The 25,287-nt window shown below is 62.4% G+C and overlaps 1 protein-coding gene across 3 annotated transcripts in view; it reads right to left on the bottom strand.

Moving 5' to 3' along the window:
* Nucleotides 1-1,389: 1,389 nt before the first annotated feature.
* NFIX (nuclear factor I X) overlaps nucleotides 1,390-25,287 on the bottom strand; it is a 68,084-nt gene continuing 44,186 nt past the window's right edge. For 2 of the 3 annotated variants that reach the window (XM_049788423.1, XM_049788424.1), the window contains 8 exons: nucleotides 13,999-14,061; nucleotides 13,811-13,885; nucleotides 13,450-13,570; nucleotides 12,897-13,033; nucleotides 11,720-11,842; nucleotides 9,504-9,679; nucleotides 5,036-5,127; nucleotides 1,390-1,501 (listed from right to left, as the gene is read on the bottom strand). In XM_049788423.1, the coding sequence (XP_049644380.1) occupies nucleotides 5,056-5,127; nucleotides 9,504-9,679; nucleotides 11,720-11,842; nucleotides 12,897-13,033; nucleotides 13,450-13,570; nucleotides 13,811-13,885; nucleotides 13,999-14,061 (767 nt within the window). In that variant the 3' untranslated portion in view covers nucleotides 1,390-1,501; nucleotides 5,036-5,055. Of the gene's footprint in view, nucleotides 1,502-5,035; nucleotides 5,128-6,620; nucleotides 6,769-9,503; nucleotides 9,680-11,719; nucleotides 11,843-12,896; nucleotides 13,034-13,449; nucleotides 13,571-13,810; nucleotides 13,886-13,998; nucleotides 14,062-25,287 lie in introns of all 3 variants that reach the window. The other variant, XM_049788422.1, reaches the window with a different exon arrangement.

Here is a 25,287-nt window from a genome sequence, read left to right as displayed (position 1 = left end):
CTAGGGGGGGAACCCTTCTGCAGCCCCTCTCGGCTCGGACCCTGTTTCGCCAACCAAACCGAACAATCATTGCACTTTGGCCGCGCATCGCGCCCGGCCCACCCGGCCCCCCACCCTCCCCGCCCTAAGTGCCTCGCGCCCCCAACCCGCAGGCTCCCTGGTCCCCGCTTCTGAGTCCCAGAGCCGCCCCCCACCCAGCCCCAGGCCGCACGCGGATGGGGAGGGGTCTCACGCCAAGTCCCTCCCCAAAAAAAGGCTCCCCCCTTGAAAGCCAGCGGTCCCGAGATCTCTCGGGAGGAAGGGGGCACCCTCCCCGATGGCCCCCTGAACCGGCCCGGCCCAGACCGGGTTGACACTTTCAGAGGCTCCTGACCTGTGCTTTGTGTTTGAGAGAGAGAAGAGAGGAGAGGAGGGAGAGAGGAGGGGAGGAAGGGAGGGACAGGGACAGGGAGAGTGATAGATAGCACAGCGGTAGGGCTTTTGCCTTGAACGCTGTGGATCTGGGATGGACCCAGGTTGGATCCCTGTCATCCCATCTGGTCCCCCGCGCCTGCTAGGAGCGATTTCTGAGCTCAGAGCCAGGAGCGACCCCTGAGCGCGGCCGGGTGTGACCCCAAAACAGAGAGGGTGGGAGATGAGAGAGAGAGAGAGAGAGAGGAGAAAAAGAGAGAGACAGACAGAGGCACGCGGACTCCGACGGGCCGGGCGGACGGGGCGGGCCGAGGGGCGTAAGGCACAGAAAGACAAGCCGAACCGAGGGACCGGAGCCCTCCCGGAGGGCGGCTGTGCGCGCTCCTGCCCCCTCCGTCCCGGGGGTGGGGCGCTTGGGACGGCCCCCCCGCCGGCCCCAGCCCAGATGGTGACTTCCTGTGGCGTGTTCCCCGTGGTTCCCCGCTTGGACCCCTCAAAGGAGGCGGAGGAGCGGCGGCCCTGTCGAGGGGGTCTGCGGGCGGCCTGTCCGTCCATCTCGGCCCGGCCCCCGGCGGGTCCGTCTGAGGCCTGGGGCGGGGCGGGACAGGGCAGAGCCGGGGTGGGGGGCCGGCATGCGGGGCGGGCTACGGGGAATGGGAGCGTCTGTTTCCTAGGGACTGTACATGGTGGGGGGTCTCAGAGCTGGCCCGGGGCTCGGTGTTGCCCTCGAGGGCGCCCGGCAGAAGGCAGTGAGGAGGGCTGGGGGACAGGCTGCACCCCGAGATCTGTACACGCGGCTCCGCCAGGCTGGGTGCTGGTGGTGGCAGGTGCAGGGCCGTCCCCCGAGTCCTGGGCTCAGGGTCGAGCCAGCCGGGGCGGGCGAGCTGCTTCGGGGCGCGACCTGGCGGGTGTCAAGGAAGGGCGGAGTGGGGACGACCGAGTCGAATTTTTGCTTTTCGGTGGGGCTGGGCTGGGCTGGGCTGGGCGGGGGGGTTCATTTTTCCGTCTCAAAATTTCTTCTCCCCCTTTTGCGGAACCTCTTCTTTTCATTTCGTCGTTTTGCTCGTCAGTCTTGTCAGAGGAACCAGGACTGGAAGCAGAGGAAGCAGCGTTGAGATTGAGATTTGGGGGGGGGGGGGAACAGGTCCCCACTGTACCCACACACCCAGCAGCACCCCCTGTTGTGTGAATCCCGCTTGTCCCCAATACTACAGCCCAGCTGGTGGACTCCTGGTTGTAGGTTTTGGTGTGTTGGGTCGGTTCTGGGGAGGGATCTATGGTGTGCAGTGGGTCCTGTCTGTCCGGACCAAAAGCAGAAAGTGCAGGGGGCTGGAGCAATAGCACAGCGAGGAGAACTTTGGCTTTGCAGGAGGATGACAGGGATTTGATCCCCGGCATCCCCTGAGCCTACCAAGAGTAATAATGATCCCTGAGCGCAGAGTCAGGAGGGGAGTGGGGGAGGGAGAGAAAGAGAGAGACACAGGGCCCGGAGAGATAGCACAGCGGGCGTTTGCCTTGCAAGCAGCCGATCCAGGACCAAAGGTGGTTGGTTCAAATCCCGGTGTCCCATATGGTCCCCCGTGCCTGTCAGGAGCTATTTCTGAGCAGACAGCCAGGAGTAACCCCTGAGCATAGCCGGGTGTGGCCCAAAAACAAAAACAAAAAAAAAAATAGAGAGAGACACAGAGAGAGTCACAGAGAAAGAGAGAGACAGAGAGACAGAGAGACAGAGAGAGACAGAGAGAAAGAGAAAGAGAGAGAGAGAGAGACAGAGAGACAGAGAAAGAGAGAGAGAGAGAGACAGAGAGAGAGAGAACTCCCACCTGGGCACCGCAGCCCAGATCTCAGGCTGGGGATGGGCACAAGGTTTTGATCCCTCAAAGGCCCAGGCTGGGGTGCTCTGGAGAAGCACTTCCCTCTGATGACAGCAGGGGGCGCAGCCTCCCCACTGCAGACCTTGGGCAGCTCTAAAGCAACTGCTTGGTGGCCTGGGACAGAGTGGAAGAGACTGAAGGATGCTACTGGTCGACCTTGGGGCCCAACAGGAATATTCCTCGGTGCCCAGAAGAGGCCTGAAGGTCGGCACTTTGCCTAGGGTGGCCTAGGAGGCGACTGGGCACCACAGGCCAGAAGCAAGTGGCATATGAACACACCCGTTGGGGGAAATCCCCCGGGTGCTGTTCAGAAGGTATCTTGATCTTCTACTTGGTAGGGGGGTGTCACTGCAGGGGGTCTTAGGGGAAGCCACAGAGCAAGGGTTCAAGTTTGAGGCCTCCTGAGTGCAGAGTCCGCCCACAGGCCCCACAACGTGGAGACCTAGAATATTTGTTTCAGTCAGTCAAGTCGTGCCTGTGTCCTCCCAAACCAGTTCTGATGTGGGGGTACCAGGGAGGCTGGATGGGAGTTACAGTCTGGGATGGAGACAGCAAGTCTGAGGGTTAAGGGGCCAGGGCTGGACCACAACACAATAGGGAAGGCATTTATATTGCAAGTGACTGGCCCACACTCAATCCCTGGTACTCCATAGGTACCCTATATACCCCATATAGGTATCCCCATAGCACTGTGGGGATTAATCTCTGAGTGCAGAGCCAGGAGGAATCCCTGAGTATAGCGGGATGTAGCAAAAAAAAAAAAAAATCCTGAGGGTTCGGAAGGCCGTGGGGTTTGCCAGCTGCTTTCACCACGGTGTACCTCCTATGTGCCCCATGGTGGGGTTGCAGGGTCCCTACTGAGATGGGGCGTGGTAAGGGGGGGGGAAACAATGCTTCAGGGATAAAGGCCAAACAGAAGATGCAGGGCTACATGAGGGGACCCTGAGCCAGATGATAGGTCAGAGAATAGTCTGGACAGGGATTTATGTCCCAGCTGCCTGTCCAGGCCGGAAAGAGTGGGAGCTCCTGGCCAGGCCCTCACACCAATTTCCAGGGACCCCCCAGGGGACTTGCTGGCTGGAGGCCTCTCCCTTCGCTGCCTGGGATCCAGGGGTCTGGCTCAGAGCCTTGAAGGGGTCTCCATGGCCCGAGCTGGGGGTGAAGGGAACCCCACTCCATCTCCACTTCCCTGTGTCTCCCTTTGGCTCCTGGATGAGGGAGGGCTGGGAGGAGGCTGACCCGAGGGGCTGGCTCTGCTCCCCCTTCCCTGCTTCCTGCGCCCGGCCCCAAATTGATTAAAGAGCGAAGGAAAGAGCTTTGCCCAGGGAATGACAAAATCGCCAAAATTCTCTTTTCTTCCTTCATTCTATTGTTCTCTCTCCATCTGGTGCTCCCGAGATCAGCTAAAGTCACCGGTTACTGTGGAAACACCCCCCCATGGGACACCCCCCCAGCGCCCCGCAGCCTGAAGGCCCCAGGCTGGGCCTGTTCTGCTCCGGTCCACCCCACACCTGCCTGTAGGGGGGCTCAGGGGGCCCACGCAAGAAACAGGGGGAATCAGAACTCTCCCCGACTGCTCTGTACTGCGACAGGGCCTGTGTATCCCAGCCAGGGAAGCATAGAGCCGGCCAGGCAGGGAAGCTCAGAGCAGAAACAGGGGCCTGTGAGGGGCTCCATGAAGGCATCGGCCCCCCACAGAGAGCAAAGGGGGGCACCCAGGCAGGCAGGCCCGAAGGGCGGAGCCCTGGGCTGGGAGGAGGCCTCCCCTGCTCCTCCCTGGCACCCCCTCCTGCCCTGCCAGCAGGGCTCTCTGGCTGCCCTGGCACCAAGCAAGCGAGGCTGGCTCCAGCCCCTGCTCCGAGCCATTGTTTTTCTTCTCAACACCCCCAAGTTCAAGTTCATCTGGGTGTTACATCATGTCTGGTTGCTCCTGGAAACCAGACTGGTCAGACGTGACTCTGGGGGAAGGGAAGGGGTGGGGGCAGCAGGGGCGGCCCGGCCCCCTCTCCTCTGGGGAGCTCTGCAGTTGGAAGTTGGACCAAGTTCGGCTTTTTTTTTTCTTTTTTCTTTCTTTTCTTTTCTTTTTTTTTTTTTTTTTTTGGAGGGAGGGAAAGGAAAAGGAAAGAAAAAAAAAACACACCACCCAAACCTCAAACCACACACACAACTTCCCCGCCAACTTTCTCTGGCCTCAGCGTGGCCCAGGGCGGGGCTGTGTTTGCGAGGGGCCGGCTCAAAGCCTGCCTGTCAGTCTGTCCATCTGTCCCGCCTCGCCTCGAGTGTCCTTCCTGCCCACGGGCCCTTAGATCTTCGGGCTCCTTTGAGCCCCAGAGGACAGCTGGAAGGGGGGCCCAGTGTGTACATGTGGTACATGCAGAGAGAGCTGTGCTTGTGTGTGATCTGTGTGTGTGTAGCTGTGTGCTTGCGTGCTCGTGCATATAGGTGGATGTGCTGGAGTGTATTTACATGAAGTATGTATATGCGTGTGTTGGGGGGGTGGTAGCAGGCGGCTGGGGGTGAGGCTGCAGGCAACAGTCTGGTCCCCCCTGATGGGACCCCTGAGCCTTAGGACATGTGTCCTGCCACTGTCCATCCACCCTCACCCAAGCCGGAAGAGGGCCTGGGGTCAGGGAGGAGAGCCCGAAGGAGGGAAGGTCCTCTGTGACCCCAGCCCTCCCCAGGGCCTGCCTTTGGGGCTAATTGCCCAATTAGCATAGACACATCTCATCTCAGGCCTGGGGCCTCCCTACCTGGGACTGCTGCGGGATGTTCAGAAAGTTGCTGTCCCTGGGTCCGATGCTGACAAACCGGTTGGCAGGGGCGGCGCCTGTCGCTGTGAATGCTGCGGAGCGAGCGGAGAGAGGAGACGACAGCCGTGAGCCCAGAGCCGGGCCGGGCTGCGGGCAGGACATGGCATCCCGGGCGCTGCCCACGAGGGCGCCTCACCCCTCACGGCCCGGGGCTCGGGGCTCCTCCAGCTGTGCTCCCAGACAGGGCTGGGGGAGAGGAGGAGAGAAGGGAGCCCCAAAGGGTGGGCGCTTGGTCCCCCCAGTCCCCTACAGTCTGTCCAGAGAGGAAGGGCAGGTCTGCGGGGGTGGGGGGTTGGCCAGGCCCGGCCAGCTTGGCTTCCTCCAAAGGTGAGCCTGGCCCAAGTCCCAAGGCGAGAGAGAAGGAGGCCAGTGGTTTGGGGGTACGGCTACAGCTGCAGTGGGGTACAGTGAACGAGCATCCCACCCTGAGCTCCTCGGCTGTCTGGCCAGAGCCCAGTGGGGAATGAGCACTGGGGGAGGCGGGGGACACTGGCTGCCCAGGAGGCCCGGGCAGGACCCGCTTGCCCCCCCTCTCCGCAGATGCAGATGGCCCCGGGAGACCCCCATGCTCAGACCCCCACCATGACGGTGGCTCAGATGGCGATGTGGGGGGATGGCATGAAGAGGGTGGAGAGAATTCAAACGGGAGAAGCGGGGGGGACAGCATGAAGCGGGGGAGGAGAGGAGCCCCCCCAGCTGATCCCCACGGCTGCTGCGGTCACCTCACCACCCACCCACCTCTCCAGGCCCTCACGGCGCCGCTGCCCCGGGTGCCCCGGACCTGCCACTCACATGTTAAATTTTACTTCACAAAGGTGTCATTGGTTTGAGGAGAGAGAGGGAAAGAGAGAGAGAGAAAAGGAGAAAGAGAGAGGGAAGGAGATGAAATAAGTCAAGGCTCAGAGCCCCACCCAGTTTTGGGGTTCTGGAATGTCCAACCTGGGAAATGGGGTGTAGGAAGGGGAGAGGTAGGAAAAAAAGAGGAACCAGAAATCAAATATGAGATCGGTGGGAAGGTCACCTTTTGAGGCCCTAATGGCCTCAAGAATGGGGTAGGGAGGGAATCGGGGCAAAAAGGGGGATATGGGGGTGGCATCATCATGTGGTCACATTTGAGTTTTTCAGGGGGGAGGGGGAGGGCACAACGAAACAACAAAAAAAGAAAAACAAAAAGAAAAAACAAAAAAAGAAAAAAAGAAAAAATTTGAAAAATAATTTGAAAAAAACCAACAAAACCAGCAATCAGGCATGAAGATGGCATGGCGGGGCGTCCCCACCCCCCACCCCAGCCAGCACCCCTGCCTGCGTGCCCCCCGCGCTCCCCCCGACCCCCCGGGGGCCCGGGCCAGGGGCCCTGGCTGGGAGCAGCGGGTGGGCAGGGGGTGTGGGTGCTGGCGGGCACGGCCGAGCCCGGGCCAGGCTCTCGGGGTCCTGGAGCGGCGGGCCGGGCCGGGGCTGCTCTGCCGGCCGGGGCGGTGGGCGGTTCGTTCGCTCGCTCGCTCGCTCGGGTTCATTGTCCACTTACAAGGTGATGGAGGAGTCACGGCGACGCCGTCGGGGGCAGAGCTGGTGGATTTGGAATCAGGCATAGGAAGGGGCACAGGTCTGGCCACTGGCGGCGGCGGCGGTAGCAAAAATGACCCGGGGACTTTGCCCTGGCCGCTACCGCTGGGCTGCGAACAACATAAATAGACGCGTGAAGGCACATGGGACACAGACACGCGCGCCCTGTGGCCGCCACCTGCCCTGATGGGTCTCTTGTGTGTGTGGGTCCTCTCATGGCACAGTGGAGCAGGGAGGAAGGGGTGTGAGGCGGGCACGGCGTATCTCAGGGAACACCTTTCCAGCACCACCCAGCCCTCCTGTCCTCGCAGCTACCGCGCCTGGAGACTTGGCACGGCCGGGCCGGATAGGCACCATCTCTCCCACCCCATGTCCCCCAAACACACTGGTGTGCCCCCCTCCACGGTGGGCCTTTGACTCAGTGAGTCGTCTTGGGAAAGGCCCTGGGCCTAGGCTCATGTGACAGCTCAAGACAGCACGCTCGAAGGCTTGGAGGACGGTCTGTAGCCAGCTCGGTTTTCTCACTGTGGCCCTCGAGGCTCCTCTCCTGGTCCTTTCTGCCTTCTGGCCCCTCGGGCCGCACCCGTGCGGGTTTCGGGGCAGAGGTGTCGGAGGCGAGCCAGCAGCCAGGCCAGACTTCTTCCTCAACCCCCACTGCAAGGCTGGGGGGGATCGCTGTGTGCCCCCAGTCAGTGACAGTCCCTGTGGTGCCTTGCCTGATCCAGTCACCCTAGTCCAGTACTTCTCTCCTAAGGGTATCCCCAACACACATGCAGCTGGGGGTGGGGGGCTCTGCATGGGGGTGGCTTCTTCACTGAGGCTGTGCAGTCAGAGGCTTCGCCAAGGCTCGGCTGCGTGGGCGAGGCCGGATGCTTAGTTCCAGGGGCCCTGTGGACTCTTCAGCAGCAGCTTGTCCCCCTGCTCCTAACCTAAACCCCCACCACCCCACAGCCTTCACTGTGTCTGTCCCCCAGGTAGGAGCCCAAAGGCTCCTTCCCACCACTTGGCTGAGTCCTCTAGCCTGGCCTGTCAGAAAACTGCCCATTACCCAGCCCCCCCTCGGGTCATCATCTCTTCACCCTCTTTCTTGAGTGCCCGCCAGCCTCCCAGGCAGCAGCCATCGGCTGGTTTCCAGAGCCCCATGGGCCCTGGTCCTGCCACCCTCCACCTTTCTGTGCCAGCACTCCATCTTGTCTGGTCCCAAGGAACCTTCTGCCTGGTCTCAGCCCCGCAATGGTGAATCCTGACCCCATCCCTGCTGCTTGTTGGGCCTCTGTATTCTCAGTTCTGCTTCTTTCTTTTTTCTTTTAATTTTTAGTTTGTTTTTGGGATACACCTGGCAGTGCTCAGAGGTTACTCCTAGCTCTGTGCTCTGAAATCGCTCTTGGCAGACTCAGGGGACCATATGAAATGCCAGGGATTAAACCCGGGTCCATTCTGGATTGGCCATGTGCTAGGCAAACGCCCTACCGCTGTGCTATCACTCCAGCCCCATCAGTGCTGCTTCTTGAAGTGAAGTGATTTCCCAACAGGTTCCGAGGGGCTGCGCAGTTCACAGGGCTTCGGGTTTGGCACAAAGTGATGTGCCTGCAACTCAGGGGTCAGAGCTCGGGGTGAGCAGTGAGGATGGCCAGTTTGGGCCTTCGTGGTGACAGAGGCTGAGTGCGATTCTTCAGGGAGTCCAGCTTTCATCCACAGGACGTAGTGGGACTTCTGAGTCGGGGCCTTACCGGGGGACAGCCCAGGACACCTTGGCCATCCTTGGCCAGTCTGAGATGCACAGAATTGTGCACAGATCACCTGGAAGCGCCGTTGGAAGGACACGAGGAACGGACCCCCAGGCTCAAGGCAGTGGTCCTTGAGTGATGGCTCTGGCCAGCTGGGGTGCTGGGGGGCAGCAGTCCTGAAGGCCCACCAGAATGTGTCGGGGTTTCTTGGGGCATCCATGTTGGGCAGGAATCAATACAGCTAAGCCTGGTGCTAGGCTGGGCTCTGAGCTGGGGGTTCTCTGCAGCCCCTCCAAGACTTTATCTTCATCTTCATCTTCCAAGGACCCCCGAGCCTGGGGACTGTCTGTGGCATCAGCTGCCAGCAGAGAGGGGGGCCCCTGTTATGGTGTGGCCAGTGGAACTGAATCTCGCAGGACAAGACATGACTGTAGGCTTTGGGACTCCTCTGCAAGCAGCTGCTTTGCCACCATGCTCCTCACCTGGCCCAGAAGGTGAGTAGAGCTGGAACAAAGGCAGCCCAGCCCTGGGGTGCAAAAAAGCTATGGAGCCCACCTCAAGAATGACCAAGATTGACCTGTGGTGGGAGGTGCTGGACAAACCAGGAGCTGAGCATGGTAGAGCCGACCACCAGGCCACCCGGACTTGGGGGCAGCCCTTGCTGACCCCTCGCTGCACCCGAGCAGGCTGTTGGGGGCTGGTGGGTCTCTTCCTACAGGAAATTTGCACGAGAGGGGGAAGATGGCAGTCAGAGCTTTAGGCACAAAAGCTGGAGACAGAGAGTTTGGGGGTGCTGCTCAGCCCCCCACTGTGCACCTGACAGGCCCCAGCACCAGATTCCAGCACAGCTCCCCAACTGACTCACCCCCTTTGCAGGAAAGGGTTCATCTCGAAAACCTGCCTCATATAGGCAGACAGAAAGTGCCCCCCAATTGCACCAGTTACGACCCCTCCTTATGGCTCAGCACCCCAGGGCCTGGGCTGCCCCAGTGGAGGGCTGACTGCTGAGGTCAGTGCTGCAGGTCCGGTGGGTGCAGCTCTGGCAGCCCAGCAGGGGGCCCCCAGTGGGCGGGCCAGATGGGCCAGAGGTGAGCGCAACTCCCGATCCGGGCACTCACCTGGCCGGCAGCCTGGCCGGAGCCATCCGAGCACACGAACTGCACAAACTCCTTGAGCGAGTCCTGCCCGTGGTGGTGGTGGTAGCGGATGGTCGGGTGCGCGAAATACGGGCTCGACTGCTGGATGATGGACGTGGAAGGGAAGTGCAGGGCTGACGCCGTGGCCCGGGGGCTCCCTGTGGTGCGGCCAGAGAGAGGAGTCAGGAGACAAGGCGGAGGCCAGGGCAGGTGGGCACAATGAGGGCCTGGGCTCTGCTGCCCACCTTGGCCACCACGGCCAGAGAGATGGCCCAGGTGGAAGGCGCTGCTGGCCTAGTATCCGCATCCACCGGCTTGACTATTTTGTTTTTCATTGGGGGGGGCCCACACCTGTCGGTGCTCAGGATTTACTCCCAGCTCTGTGCTCAGGGATCACTCTTGGCTGTATTTGGGAAACCACAGAGGAAACTGCCAGGGAGCAAACCCTGCTTGGCTGTGTTCATGGCCTTCCCTGCTGCACTATGGCTCTGGTGCTCCCTAGCCCAAGGTTGAGCCCCGGCATCACATGGTTCTTTGAGCCCTGACAAAGGTCAGTCCTGAGCACAGAGCCAGGAGTAGCCCCTGAGCACCGCCAGGCGTGGCCCCACAGCCCCAGAAAATCACAACTCAATGGTAAAGCAAGGGTGTCCCAGGGGTGCTCATAGATAGAGGGGCCGTGAAGATTGGTTAGCTGGGGGTTGCAGCTTCCTTGTCCTCTACCCATTGTACACACAGACTCACAGGGGGTCACAGTTCACAAGGTGACTGACCTCATGCTCTTTGACCCCTGGGCTGACTGGCAGAGTCCCCATTCTGTTTTGTCTGGTTTTACCGTACATGGCAGTGCTCGGGATCACTCCTGGTGGACTCAGGGGACCATATGGAGTGCCAGGCGCTGAACCCAGCTCTGCTGGATGCAGCTGTATATGGCTCAGGCCCCACCTACTCTGCTTTCACCCCTGTTCTGCTATTACCTCTCCAATGACTGGTAGGGGCCATATGCCCCCCACCCACCCCTGCTTGTGCCCGACGTAAGCCTGGCTGAGAAGCCTCATGCGAGCGCCCAGCTCTGCATGCCGCGGGTGGCAGGGCGGCCCTTTCTCCTTGGTGCTAGCATGCAGCCCCCCGGCCCGCCCCCGCCCGTCTGTTTCCAATCAGCCTGTGCTGGCGGCTCCCTCCTTTCACGAGGGGCTGAGGAAACGTGGCTGCTCTCTGGAGTTCATGAAAGCAGGGGGCGCCCAGCCCCCACTTTGCAGCCACCACACCCTGCCTGTGCTGACTGCTGACTGCCTTGGGCTCCCAGCCAGGAGGCCCAGAAGAGAGGAGAGGAAAGAGAGGAGAGGAGAGGAGAGAAGAGGAGGGGAGGGGAGAGGAAAAGAGGGAAGGGAAGGAGCAAGCAGAACCGAGGCCCACAGTGGGGCCTGCAGACTGGGTGGACCTGGAGCGGAGCCAGAGGTGGGGAAGGGGGCACCTGAGTGGACTTGTTGCTCCCACACCCTCCTGCTGGGTGCCTGAGGTGGTGTCAGAGCCCCTGAGGCGGGTGGAGCTAACGGGATGGTCCCTGGCAGACCCCTTGCCCTGGGGCCATCACTTCCAGAAACTGCCTAGAAGCCCAGAGAAAGGAACCGGTTCCTCTGGGCGCTGCTGCTGCTGCTGTGGGTGCACCAGGGCCCTGTGCCAACCTGGGTTCACATGGGGTGATCCTCCCCCGCCCCCCCTGCCTGGGAGAGGAGGGGACAGGAGAGGGGAGGGGGAGGGGAGCACCCAGTGCTCAGGGGGAGAAGCCCTCAGCAGGCCACATGCTCGCTCTAAGCGGTGGGCAGCCTCCTTTGCTGGTTTCTGTGTACGCATGTATGCTTGCATGTCAGTGTGTGTGTCCGTGTGCCCTGTGCGTGCGTGTGATGTATATGCAGGCGTGTGCTACTGTGAGCTGCCCATGCATTCGGTGTGTACTCGTAAACATGTAAATGCATACGGGCAGGCATGTCCTTCTGTACATGTACATACGTATGCCCCCCGGAGGTGTTCTTGCTGTGTGTGTATACTCCTATCATGCGTGTACTCCTGTCTATGTATGTGCGTGCTCTTGTCATGTGCATACTCCCGTCCGTGTGTTTCCATGCACGCAAGTGCTTCCATCTGTCTCGTGTCGGGGAGGCCGGCCCGCCCCCCTGCGGCCCGTGGGCAGCGCGTCTCACCTGGTCTGACTCCAGCCAGCACAGGCAGCGGGTGGTGCGTGAAAGCCATGCGCGGGGAGCCGCCCTGGGAGGAGAGGGCACTGCAGAAGTCCAGCTTTCCTGACTTCTTTAGAGAAGCCGGGCCTGGGGAGAGGAAGCAGCAACACAGGCAGGGTGAGGCGGGGCGGCGGGCAGGGAAGCTGGGGCTCCTTCCTCTTGGTGGCAGCATCCACCTGGGGGTGGCCTAACCAGCAGGAGTGGGGGACAGGGCATGTCTGGGAGCTTCCAGAAGAGTGCCCAGAGTGACAGCTGGGGTGGCCTGGAGGCCTGGTGGAGCTGGGTGGGCAAACGCTGTGCCGGTAGGGGCCCCAGGCAGCTCTGGGCTGGATGCTGGGCTCAGAGGGTGCCACCGCTGAGGGGCAGGCCGGCTGCCTGGGGGGCGCAGTTATGGGGTGCGAGCAGGAGCGAGGGGGAAGGGAGGGCTCGGCAGCCAGCGGAGGTGTGATCTGCCGCAGCTGTGCACCACCTGAGAGCTGGCAGGGGGGGCACCAGCTGTGCACAGCTGTCCCTGCCGCCACCAGCGCCTCCCCAGCTGTTTGCTGTCCTGCAGCTGGGCTGCCTAATTGGCGATTTGTCGAAGCCAGGGTGGGGTAGGGAGAAGGGGGGGGATGCAGGGGAGCTGGGGGTGCACAGCCGTGGTGGTGCGGGAGCAGCCAGCCAGGAAGGAGCGAGGGAGCCAGCAGGGACAGGAGGGCAGAGCCCTGGGTAGCATTTGCTGGAGCAGCTGGAGCCCTGCTCGCAGGAACAGACGCTCTGGGTTCAGAAGCTACCAAAGGATCCTGCATAGATGCCCCCCACAAACCGCTCCCTGAACCTGTCCCCCCACCCTTGCCCTCCATTCGACCTTCCAGGGAGACCCCCACCAGTCTGACGGGGCACAGAGGCCAGCCAGGCACACACATGCTTTCCCATGAAGTTCAGGCCTGCTGGAGCCCGGGGTTCCCCTGGGATGGGGTGTCATCGGGGCTGACATGTCAGCAACTGTGTCACGGTGGGTCACACAGAGTGAGGGGCTTCATCTGCTGGGTGGAGGCCAGGCCCCACCAGTCCCATCTGTGCAGGAGCAGCTGTAGATGTGGTCAGAGCAGGGTAGCCCCCACGCAGACCATGTAAGAGAAATGGGGTGCTGGGGCTCTACCTGCATCCACATCATTGGGCCACCCGCTGGGCTGGCTGCTGCTGGCGGCCGGGGAGCGGCCTGTCCCAGGGTAGAAGACATCATCGACTGGGCTCTCCAGCTCGCTGTCATCGATGGATTTGGGGCGCTTGGTGGTGCTGGTGGGGGACAGAGACAGGGCGGTCAGGGGGTGCTCATGTCTCCTGGAGTCCCTGTCTCATCCCTTCTCTGGCTCACAGTGGCCAGCCCAATCTGTGTCCCTCAATTCCTTCTCCCCTGGGCCAGGCCTCTGATTGCACTAAGGGGCGAGACCCATCCTGTCACCGTGTCACCGGCTTGACTTCTCTCATGGCTGGCGCCGGTCCCCAAGCCTGTCCCCATTCAGCTGGACCTCCCACTGTACACCCAAAGAGGGGGCCTTCTGAACAGAGCCGTGCCAGCTGGCGTGTGTAAGTAGGGGGTCCTGCTGCTTGGTAGCAAGAGTGGGGTGCTGTAGGCCCGTGTGTGTGTGTGTGCATGCACATGTAAGTGGGAGCTGTGCCTTGGCGGGGAGCCCGTGGGGGTGGGGGCTCACCTGGTGGAAGGAGGGGAGGTGATGGAACGGCGGCCCAGTGTCACCTGGTTGATGTTGTAGTAGCTGGGACTCTCCAGGTCAGCCAGGGAGAAGTTGGGCCCCGAGGCCGTGGCCACAGGAGCTGGGCAGAAGTGAACAACAGGGCCAAGGTTTGGAAGGTGCCAGATTTGGAAGGCCAAGCCAGGCCTGGAACAGCTCCCTGGGGCAGGCTGCAATGGGTGAAGAGCCGTGCTGCCCTGTCCTGTCCTTCCATCCCTCCACGGCCGGGCATGCGGCCAGGAGGAGGCTCTCGGGGGGCCACTGTCCCACCCAGCCCAGCCCAGGGTCATCCCCGCCCCCTGCAGGGGGGGGGCTCACTTACTCTGTGACACTCTCACCAACTCGGTCACATTCCACACCCCGGAAGTCACGAAGCAGTCCTGGAAACTCAAGTGCCCTGAGGAGGGAAGGGGCGGGTGAGGGCTGAGGGGGCCCAGGCACTGTGCAGGGTGGTGGTGGTGGTGGACGTGTGTTGGGGGGAGGGTGCTGTGGGTGGGCAGGGACACTGACCGTTGGGCAGTGGTTTGATGTCCGCATCTCCTTGCTGGTTGGAACTATCTGATTGTCCGGATTCTGCAGGAGACAGAGAATGGGGGGGGGGGTGGAGGACACGATCAGGATCCCAGTTTCTACCCAGCACGCCACGCAGTGCCCCTGGGGACAGGGAGCCAGGCAGGAGAGCCCAGCAGCCTTCTGAGGGGAGAGCTGGACACACGGTGGGACCGACAGAAGCACCCCCCGCACAGGGGAGCCCAGAGGAGCTAGGCCTGAAAGTGGGCTAGCCCGGGCGAGGGGATGCCCAGCAGAGGTGCCGGTGGCCCTCCCGGGCACCCCCGCCTCACCTTGATGCTCACCCCAGTGCCTGGCAACCCAGAGGCGGGGGTCGGCGTCTGCTCCGTGCCAGCCTGTCTGGGCTGTCTCGGGTCCCAGTGCCACAGCTGCTCCGAGGGAGGCAGACAAGAACCCATTGTGCAGAGCCGAGGGCTGGGGTGGGGGTGCGTGTGCACCCATTTGCCCGCTCTTGGGAAACCCCCTGGCCCCGCCCCGGGTCTTCCAGGCTTTGTGTTCGAGGGGCACCACAGCAACATCCAAAATGCCTGCCCAGGCATGACAGCTGGCACGAGGGTGGTGGTGGTGGAGTTGTGGGTCCAGGAGGAACAAGGGGCAGCTCAGGAAAGCCTGACTCTGGCAAGAGCCTTCTCCTGACTCCTGCCAGCCTCCTCGGGGCTTGCTCAGTGCCCAAGGCCCAGTTAGCCTGCGGCCGGACTTCCACACAAGTTACAAGTCACTGGGGCAACAAAAGAAGCTGGGTTGGGGGACACCACCCAGCCTTGGCAGGGCCACGGGACAGAGCCCATCCTGCTGCTCTTTGGTGGGTTTGCTCCCAGAAACGGTCACAAACCTGTGACAAACCAGAGAGTGGAGCAGGGAGGCCAGAGGTAGGACCCCATTATAGTCCTTTGTGCAATGGGTGGTGGGAACCCCAACCCTGGAGACCTCGTGGTGATGGAACCATCATCTCCTGGGCCCTCACCTCTGCCCAGGGGGTGTGATGAGAGGGGCCTGGGCAGTGGGGCATCCCCCTGCTGGCTCTTGTGGCATGAACAGAGTGTGGGGTACCGGCCATGGGCACAACCAGGTGGAGACAGTGGCACGCAGGCGCACGCCCGGCCCAGGGCCAGCGTGACGAGGGAAGCCGACAAAGAGATGGAGGTGGGCCAGCGCCCGCCCGCGCAGAGATAAATGGGGAGGCAGGGGCTCGCAACAGACAGGAAGCCCTTCGAGATGGGGCTGGGGGGGCAGGGGAGCACAGCAGCCATCTTAGCCCACAGCCATCTTTAGAAGGGCCCCGAGGGCCACCCTAGTGTCCTGCCCCACAACCAGCTTCATTCATGGAGTCAGGGGCCTTCAATAGCCCCAAGAGAGTAACCGCAGGTCTCCATACAGTGGGCAGAGGGGCAGATGAGGTGTGATGGGATCTAGCCCCAGGGAAGGAGTGCTTCCCCTGAATTCAGGCGAGGACCCTGGAAGTGCATCACCCAAGGGACCTGGCAGTGCAGGCTCCAGATCAGACAGCTGGCGAGGCTGCCATGTCCTCCCTGGCCCATCGGGGCTTATCGGCAGCACCAGCTGAGCAAACAGCCGAGCCGACCCTTTCAGGGGCAGAAAGCCCTTACCAGGGCTTTATCTCCTGCTTGCAGGCACCAAGCTGGCCCAGCCAACAGCCCCCGAGGCCGGCGGGCTCATCCCTGGCCGCCCCGCATGGCCGCCGCTTACCCTACGGGCCCTGCACCCGGCCAGGGAGACGGTGCTTCCACCCAGAGCCCCTCGGGGTCCACGCTCAGTGGCTGTGACAATAAGCCAGCTGGTGGCCGGGCCAGAGGCGAGACGGGGGCCATGGGATTGGCTGGCACAGCGGGCAGGCGCCCAGCCACCTCTCCAGCCTCAGCCTCAACCCAGATCAGGAAGGGACCCTCCTTTTCAGGGGAACACAGGGGCCTGGCCATCCCAGCTCCAGGGCCCCCTGTATCCTGGGCTGAGGGGTCCTGGGGAGCCCAGGCCACACAAAACATGGGGCTTTCAGAAAGATGTCTGCAAGGGTGAAGATGCAAGTAGGGTGGAGGTAATGCTGGGTAAGGCAGGACTCAGGATTCACTGCGGGGTGAAGTGCTATACCGTGGGGATATACTGTGTCCTGCATGGCATCGCCCAGACCCCCTCGAGTACCACAAATCCCCCCCAGCTGCCTGAATCCTGGGCAGCACATGCCTGGACCCCAAACCCTGGCCCCCGAGCCAGCTCCCGTTGGTACAGCCCGCCCACCTGACAGAGGTCACAAGAGATCCAGGTCCTGGGGGGCACCAAACCCTAGCACTGACTGCAAGACCCCAGGCCAGGCAAGGTGGGACCCCTACCCACTTTTGCTGCCTTTGGGGACGATCCCCACATTGCACCCTGGCCACAGAGGAGCCCCTGATCTCTGCAGAGGGCAAGACCATACATCTGGGTCTGGGATGCATTGTGCCCCCCCCCAGGGCAGCCTAAAGTTGCAAGAAGCTTCTTTCTGGGAGTTAGGGGTCCCTGGGGGGTCACCCCGGTGGGTGATGCCCACGCAGGAAGCTTGGGCTCTGGCCTCAGGGGTTGGTGTCTTTGGGAGTTAGTCCCGCCCTTGCAGCCTGGCACCCCGCCCCTCCCCTGCGAGTGGGGAGCGCCAGGGCACAGAAACCCAATCCCGGGGGCAGCGGTGGCCGGCGGCAGCGGGCCGGGCCGGAGAATGGAACTATTGTGCCTCCTGAAACCCAAGTCTGAGAATCTGAGACACCCCGAGGCGGGAGCGGCGGATGGATGGGGGGCTTGGGCCCAGGTCACGAAGGGGTTCTCCCTGTCCAGGCTCACACACACAGGAGCTGAGGAGCGAGGATGCCTGCGAAGCTGCCTGGCAGCCAGAGGGCAGAGGTGGTTCTCTGGCCACTCCTCCCGCCTCTTACCACCCCAGGTGCAGCCCAGCACCCTGAAACAAGGCTCCGCTTCGCCGACACCCCGCATGACCCTCCTTGGGAATGGAGATGTGAGCCAGGAAGTAGGGCCTGAAGAGGAGGGTGGGTGCACAGGCAGGGCAAGGGGAACCCTGCTCACCTCCTATCACCCTTCCTTGATCACTAGCAGAAGCAGAGTTGGGGTGGGGGAACTGAGGGAACCCCACATACCCTTGGCCCCTCTGCAGGGCTCTCCAGGGTCACCTGCAGAGAAGAGTGCTGGGAAAGGCTGCCCAGAGCGGGGTCCTGCTGGATGTTGGCCTGGACTGGGGTGTGGCCGCCATGAGAGGCACCCAGCCACTGACCTGCCGCCTGTGGGCTTCAGGGCAGACCCAGACCTGGCAAGCCTTGATGGGGACCTGGAGGCCCTGGAAGGCCAGAAAGTGAGGGCAGGCTGCAGGGGACCTGCAGGGCACCAGAACCTAGAGGACATAGGAGTTGCAGAGCATGGGTGGGATGCACCCCAACTCAACTTCCAGGTCATATGATGCCGGGGCAGTCAAGTGACCCCCATCTCTGAGGCCTTCATCCCCCCAAACTCAACTGTGCAGAAGGCCTGGAAAGGCCACAGGTCAAGAGAGGAGCCCAATAGGGGAGTCCCCATCCCACTTCTCCCTGATGCACGGTCCTCCTGGCCCCTGGATCACCTGCACCCTACTTTCCAGCACCCTAGCCCTGTGCTCAGCCGAACACCAGCCTGGGCTCAGTCCAGGGGCGTGAGGTTATCAGGAACAGGCACTGGTCGAGAAGGGGTTTGGGGGCAGGGAGGGTGTGAAGAGACCAGGGACCCCAGAGTGTGGAAAGAATGACAAAAGGATGAAAGAAACTCAAGGGGGGACCTGGGAGGCTGGACAGCACATTGAGGACCTGAGCTGTGTTTGAGGGGAGATGGCCCCTAGAAACCCAGAGGAACCTGGACGGAGGAGAGAGCAAGGAGACAAAATGGCATCCTCATGAGCCACAGTGGACAGAGCAAGGAGTGGGGGACCCTGGCATGGCAGAGTGTTTTTTGGGGGGGATTGGGCCACACCCAGTGATGCTCAGTGATTACTCCTGGCTATGCGCTCAGAAATCACTCCTGGCTAGAGGGACCATATGGGATGCCGGGGATTGAACTGAGGTCTGTCCTGGGTCAGCTGCATGAGAGGCAAACAAACGCCCTACAGCTCCACTATCATTTCGGCCCCACGGAGGAGGTTTGATCCCACCATGACTGGATCCCAAAGCCTGGCCAGTGTGGCCCCCAAACCAAACTCCTGGAAAGAGGGGCCAGTGCTGGGCAGGAGGGAGGAAGCCCCTTACGGGGAAGGCTCTGGTGTTCTTGTGCTTGGAGAACCTCCTGTGCAGAAGTTAGGGTTCCTAGGAAGGGAAGCATACATCCCTCCATCCCTCTGATCAGGGGCATGCTGGCCAACAGAGCCAGCCTCAGGGGAGGCAGGGGGTGCAACTCAGTTCTGAACAAGGCCAAGATCACCAAGGCTGCCTCCAAGAATGTTCCAGGGATGTGCTGACTTAACTCCCAGCTGCACAGACCTGAGTCTGAACAACTGGGGTTCTGCTCCAGCTCCCAGTTCAGAGGCCAAGCACCACGAGGGTGGAAGGGGGGGGTGGCTATTGGAGTCCAGGGCGGTTCTGCTTGTGCTTAGACCCCTGAGGAGTATTTTCTTTGGGGGGAGATTTTGGGCCATACCTGATGGTGCTCAGGGGTCCCTCCTGTCTCTGAGCTCAGAAATCACTCCTGGCAGGCTCAGGGGGACCATATGGGATGCTGGGATCAAACCCAGGCAGGCCCCGTGCAATGCTATCAGTCAGGCCCAAGAAGCATTTTTATAGATCAAAAGCCCAGGCAAGGGTGGGGTGGGGACCCCTCTACTCGGTGGTGCCATCTGGCAGCTACTTTCATTTCGCAGGGACAGTGCAGGCTGCGGAAGGGGCCTGTGCCCCACAAAAAGTCCAACCTGACCGCAGGCGGGTGGCCTGGGCCGGCGCCCCACTTCCCCGGCGGCGCTGCCTTCTCGAGCACCGCCGCTAGATGGCGCAGCGACTTAACGCTGGCGGTGGGGGCGGCGCTGCAAGCTCGGGGTTCCTCTGCCACCGTGGGGTTTCCTCCGACACTAGCGAGGTCTGAGGGGCAACCAGGAAGAGTCCTTGGCCTTAGGACACGGCTCGTGGTGTCCGATGCAGTGGGCCCTGCTGAGGGGGTGCTCTTCCTAGGAACAGCTTGGAGGGGAGAGGGGGACTCAGAAGAGGAGGCCCTCCCAGCCAGACCCTGCAAAGCTGGAGGTGGGGGCCTCCAGGTGCATGGTCTGGAGAGAGGTTCTGGGGATCCCGGGCCCCTCTCTGCGTCTTGGCAGGACCCTGGATTGCGGGTGTAGCTCCTGGAGGAGCCCCCAGGGGTGTCCCCCTCCCTTCTTTGGGCAGAGGGCCCTGAACGGGAAGAATTCCTTGCGTTGCGGGGCCGTGCACCACTGCGAGGCCAGGAAGCAGGGGGAGAGCAGGGGGCCGGGAGGGAAGGCCGGCACACCCTGGAGCGGGCGGGCGGGAGAGGCCACAGAAAGGCCCCTTTGTTCCTGGCTGCCGAGGTTAGCCGAGGTGAGGGCTGCCCGCCCCTCTGACCCTAGCTGGGCCTGGCTCCTTCTCTGGTCCCCAGGCTTCTCCCAGTCCAGTCCTCCTGTGCCCCAGGACCCCAACCCACAGAGGAGCTAGCAGGCCCAGGCATGGCTCTCTATGCCCCTCCTTCCTTTGGGGGGGCCACACCCAGTGCTGCTCAGGACTGACGCCTAACACTGACCTCAGGAATCACTCCTGAAGGGCTGGCTCCAGGACCCTATGGGATGCCGGGGGATCGAACCTGAAAGGCAAATGCTCTCTAGTGCCAGCCGGACTATCTCTCCCTGCTCTGTGCCCCTCTTGCCCAAATAGGCACTCGGGTCTTCAGGTGCGGGCAGCAGGCAGCCAACAGCTGCTGTCTCCTTGATATCCGGAAGCCTGACCCAGAGGTTGGACAGCGAGGATCCCCAGGGTTCTCTGCCTTGGGGTTCTCTCTGCACTCATCCCCCCTTCTGCCCAGACAGGCAGCTACCAGGAGTGGCTGGGCCCAGCCCTATAGGGCCTTAGCCTGAGCTTCTCCAGTGACACCAGCCTGCCTGTGCCTGGAGAGGCCTGGTCCTTCGGGCAGCTGGGGAGAGCAGGGTGTGCAGAGAGAGGAAGCTGGTAGTCACAGCTGGAATCTGGACTTTTAGGGAGCCTCGCGCAGTCCCTCAGCCCCCCACAAGCGAAAGCGGCTGCAGGAAGCCGTGGCTCCCTCCGAAACACAATGTCCTGCCAAACCCCAGCCCCTTAATTCAATTACGCGGGTGCGTGCAAGGGAGCTAGCAAGGGAGCAGAGGCTGATGTGGTGAACCCCGGGAAGGAGAGAGGAGGAGATGCAGATGCAGATGTGGGGACCACAGCAGGTCCCGGACCAGGGCTCCTTGTACTGTGTATGGAGTGACACGGGGTGAGGCCGGGCTAGCACTCCGCACCCCAGGCCTATCTCTGCATCCTTGGGGGGACACTGCTCTGGGACCCTGATGGAAACCAATGCCAGCCTGTGCACCTCTCACCGGTGCCCCTTCTATTGCTCTGTGTTCTGCCTGCTTCCTGAGAGTCCCTCCCACTGGAGAAGTGGGAGGTGGTGGACCCAGCGGTGCCCAGGAAGACTTGTGGAAGGTTCCATTGGGGTCCCTCCTCCCAACTTGACAACGCCTCCTGCATGGAGTGGCCCAGCCTAGCACTTCCACCAGCTGAGCCATAGCTCCCCCAATGATCAAGACCCCTGAGCAGCCCCCACTGGGAGTGGAGCCAGGAGATGGGGGGGCGTTCATGCAGCTCAGGCAGGCCTAGTGGGGCGTACCTGGGGTGATGGATCCCAAGGCCTTATGGGCAGGTCCCTAAGGCTCTTATCAGAACCCACAGGCCTCAGACAGCTCCAGCTGGATCTCGGGCCCTGTCCACCCAGGCAGGGCCTAGCTCTGGGAGCCAAGGGGGTGCCGTGCAGGAGCTTGCAGGAGCGCAAGCGGAGCCCCCAGAAAGCAGGCTCGGAGCACACAGCTAATGGGAGGCTGGCAGCGGCAAATTGTTGTTTACTTTTAATTAAGTAAACAATGTCGGCTTCCCGCCTCCTCCCCGCCATCCCAGTAATTTAGGGGATGACAATGGGGTTGCTGCCTTGCCTTCTCTTCCCGCCCTCTGAGCTCTCCTGCCCCCTCCCTGCTCCGAAGGCACTTGCTGCCCTGCCCCAGGCACCCGGTGGAGCCCTGAGACCTTCCCAGGCCCTGACACCCCACCCAACACTTCTGCTCTCCTTAGCCAGGACTCTTGAGTGAGTCCCAGACACAGGCCTCTGGGTGCTGAGACCGCAGGGTCCTGGCCCCCAATTCGGGGAAGAAGGTTCTCAGGGCCAGATGCTGCTGGAGCTTCCCAGCCAGCTCAGGCTAGCACTGGGCTGGGCAGGCAGGCATGGCACGGCACTGGGGGCTGAGCAACAGAGGCCACCAGCTCTCTGCAGCCAGTCCCTGCACTTCTGGCCTAGAACTTGGTTCTAGGCTCTCTACAGGGGTGCAGGTCAGGAGGGCCACAGGAGAAGGATGCTGAGCTGAGAGCATAGAAAGGCAGCAGGTCTGGCCTGGTTAGCCTGCAGGTGTGCCCTCCGCCCTCAGCACCGGGCTGTACCCCCACACCTCCCAGGCAGCAGAGTGTGGCTGGGGGCCCCCCACCCCTGTCTCCCTTTCTCTCCTCTGCCACCCCAAGCATCCAGCATTGCAGCTGTGGAGCCCAGCCCTTCACCCTTTCACGCCTGCTGGTACATTTTGGGGGGTGGCTGAGCCCTGGGCCAGCCCCTAGCACCCTGGCTGATGGCCTTGGGCCCTCCTGCCTGCTGCAGGGCTGGGCGGGAGGAGACTGCCTTGGAGCTGGCTGGGGCTGGAAGCAATTTTCTCATTAAGACCCCAGGCCTGCCTGCCCACTGGTTCTCAGCCCTCGGCTCCCCCTTCTGCGAAACCGCACCCCACGGGCCTCCCTACAGATCACTCACACGCAAGGGAACCACGCAAGTGGGCCGGCTGGGGGCGGTCACGGTAGAGTCGCGTGGAAGGTCTCCCCACCTCCCCTACACCTCCTCACCTCCCCATCCTCAACAGCCCCAGTGCCCAGGACCCTAAGGGAGAGCCTAGGCCATCCCCACGAAGCCCTCAGCGCTTAGGAGGGCCGGAGCTGCGGGCGCCCCCTCCCCCAGGCCGGCCTGCGAAGGGTGGTCTCCGGAGGGCGCGGCGCAGCAGCCGAGCGCAGGAACATGTGGTTGGACTTAAAAAGCTATTAGGAGCCGCGCTGGCGGGGCGAGCGGCCGGGCAGGGCGGGGGCGGCAGATGCCGAGGTGGTGAGCTCAGCACCTCGACTCCCTCCAGCCCGCCCGATCCCCCGATCCGCAGCCCTGCGCCCTGGCACCCGGAGACCCCCGCAATCTGCGCCCTCCCGGGAAGCAAGGTTCTCTCTCTCTAGGCGGGGCGCAGGAGGCCTCCAGACGGGGCCACAGCCTCCCTTCAGCTTTTTCGGGGTGACCGGGGTGGGGTGCTCACAGAGGGGAGAGGATGGGGGAGAGGGGCCCTCCAGCCTGTCACGAGGTGGCCAGAAAGAACAAGCCGGAAAGTTCTTTCGGAGGCTGCCAGCTTGTAAAAACCAGCTCCTTCTCTTCCCAAATCCCTGGCAGGCCTTGTTGGGGTGAATGCAGCCTGGGGGGGCATCAATGGGGTTTCAGGCCTGGAGGTGAGAAGGGCTGGGGGTGTCTGCCCTCTCCCGCATCTCCCAGGGACTTGCCCATCCTCTCACCTCCCTGAACCCACTGGGATAGCAAGTGGGGGCCCTTGATAGCAGGGAAAGGTCCCCTCAGGGCTCTCCAAATTTCAGCCCTGCATCTAGGCTGCATCTAGCCCCTGGGCCTAGGTCCCCAGGAGGGGGCGTGGAAATGGGCAGGTAGGCGAAGCCCCCTCCATGTCCTTTCTGGGGGACCGACCCCCTGGCAGCAGAGGGGCGGAGCTGGCCAGCCGGGCACAGGGGCAACAGGCCGGGCGCGCTCAGGAAACACGCAAGGAATGCCGTTGGCGGGCGGCCAGGCTGGGCCACAAAGCGTCTTTGTTTCTGGAGGTGTCCAGGGAGGGTGGACAGGATGGCGGGGGGCAGCACCCCTTGGGGTGCCCCTCCGCTCCATCGACCCCAGCAGCGGGTGCATTCACACCTCTGTCCTCGGACTCCCCCTGCAGCCCCCCCCACCCCCGTTCACCACTGAATCCAGCCTGGGACCTCCCACCCCACCCCACCTCACCCCACTCCAGCTGCAGGATGGGGTACTTCCGGGGCACCTGCTGCCAGCCTTTCTGCAGGGGATGGGCATGGGTCTGAGTCCAGGTGGGTGCCCTCCCGGTCGCTCTTTCGGGGGCCTCTTCCAGGCATCTGGAAGTTTCCCTGCAGTCTCCTAGGCCCCTGCCCACGAAGGGAAGGCGGGCTGGGGGGAGGGGGTGCGCACAGAAAGGAGGGGAGCACAGCCCGCCAGCCAGCCGAGCCCCTTTGTCTGGGTTTCCTCAGCCCACAGCTCCTCTAAAGCCAGCAACAAGAACCCCCCCTAAAATTCTAGGCCCCGCTGCACACCTGGCTGGAGTGGAATTCCTGCAAGAGAGCCCCTGCCCTGACCGGGAATGGGGCACTGAGATCCAATGGGGGGTCTCCAGGGGTTGGTTACAGGTGGGGGGGTTCGGAGGAGGGTCAGGACAACCAGATGGAGGGACAGACAGTGGGACAGCGGAGCTGGAGGTCCCCCTCTGTGCAGCAGAGTAGGGGCCTGGATTCCCACCAAGAGACAGGAGGACGCCCCCTTCCCAGCCCAGACAAGACAGGGTTCTCTGGACCAGGGGGAGGGACCAGCCAATGTCCCATAAACCGACCCAGCCCCTGGGTCTGGAGGAGCAGGACTGGGGGTAAGGCCAGGCAGGTCTCAAGGGGGAGGGGAGGGCCCCAGCCCGCCCGCCCACCCAGCAGGGCACCTGCCGCGGCGGCTGCCGGCGGGTCGTGTTTCTTTAACCCCGGGGCCTGTTGACACAGATTAGTATCGCTGGTCAGGGGTCAACAGCGACGGCCCTTGAGGTCGGGGCGAACAACTGGGGAGGTAATGAGCCACGTGGGGAAGAGGCCAGGCAGGCGAGGGGGCAGCGGGAGGAGGGCGACACGCGCCTTCCCACCGGGGGTCCTGGGCCCAGTGGGAGGGGGAGGGTCAGCCTAGGACTAGTCGGGACACAGCAGGGGGAGGCCAGACAGGCAGCCTCAGTCCTTTCTCTGTCCTCTAAGGCACAGCTGCACCCGACGCCTCCCTGGGGACCTGGGCCCAGAGCCACTGGGGGCTTCCCAGGAGGGGTGACTGTCCCTTGGAATTCCCTGCAGCCTTGTCCCTGTGGGCTAGGCTGACACCACTCCCCCCTCCCTGGGGCCTGGCCACGAGGGCCACGGAAGCAGGTTGCAGCTCCCAGCATGGACAGAACGGAGCTGGGAAAGTGCTGAAAGGGAAACTGCCACGTGGGTAGCAGAAGGGTCAGAGCAGGACTGAAGCAATAGCCCAGCGGGTTTGTCTTGAACACAGCCAACCTGGGTTTGATCCCTGGCATCCCATAAGGTCCTCCGAGCCTGCCTGCTAGGAATAATTTCTTGAGCTCTGAGCACTAAGCCTGGAGTAATCTGTGAATGCTTCCAGGTGTGACCCAAAGACAAAACAAAAAAGAAAAATAGATTAAAAAAAAGAAGTAGAAGGGTTAGAGCTGTCGGGGTGGGGGCGGGGGGGCATGCTCCCCTGGGCAGAGACCTGAGGCCTGCCACAGCCCAGGTGCTCAAGATGTGCCTGCAACACAGACAAGGAGCCTGGCCCGGCAGAACTATTGTGCTCGCCCGCCCGCAGTGACAGGCTGGCTTGGAACCCGCCCCATGTCCATGTCCATGCAGGCCTTGCAGCTGAGCACAAGTGTGGGCGTCTATGCAGGCCCGGCCCAGACAGAACAGTGGCTGTGAGGCTCAGTGGCCGTCTTGGGGAACCAGGGCACCACTAGCTCTGGGGTGTGCAGGGGTGACTGTGCCATCCGGGAGGCCCCGAGGCTCTTGAAGCAGGCTTGCCAGGTCTGGGAGACCTTGGGCACAGACACTAGGGGCCCACCCCACCAGGCACGGCCCCACTTCGGACAGCAGGCCA

This window comes from Suncus etruscus, chromosome 15 (assembly GCF_024139225.1).
Source record: "Suncus etruscus isolate mSunEtr1 chromosome 15, mSunEtr1.pri.cur, whole genome shotgun sequence".
Classification (NCBI taxonomy): Eukaryota; Metazoa; Chordata; class Mammalia; order Eulipotyphla; family Soricidae; genus Suncus; species Suncus etruscus.
Note: the sequence above shows the minus strand (reverse complement) of the source record. Positions and strands in the feature narration are given on the sequence as shown.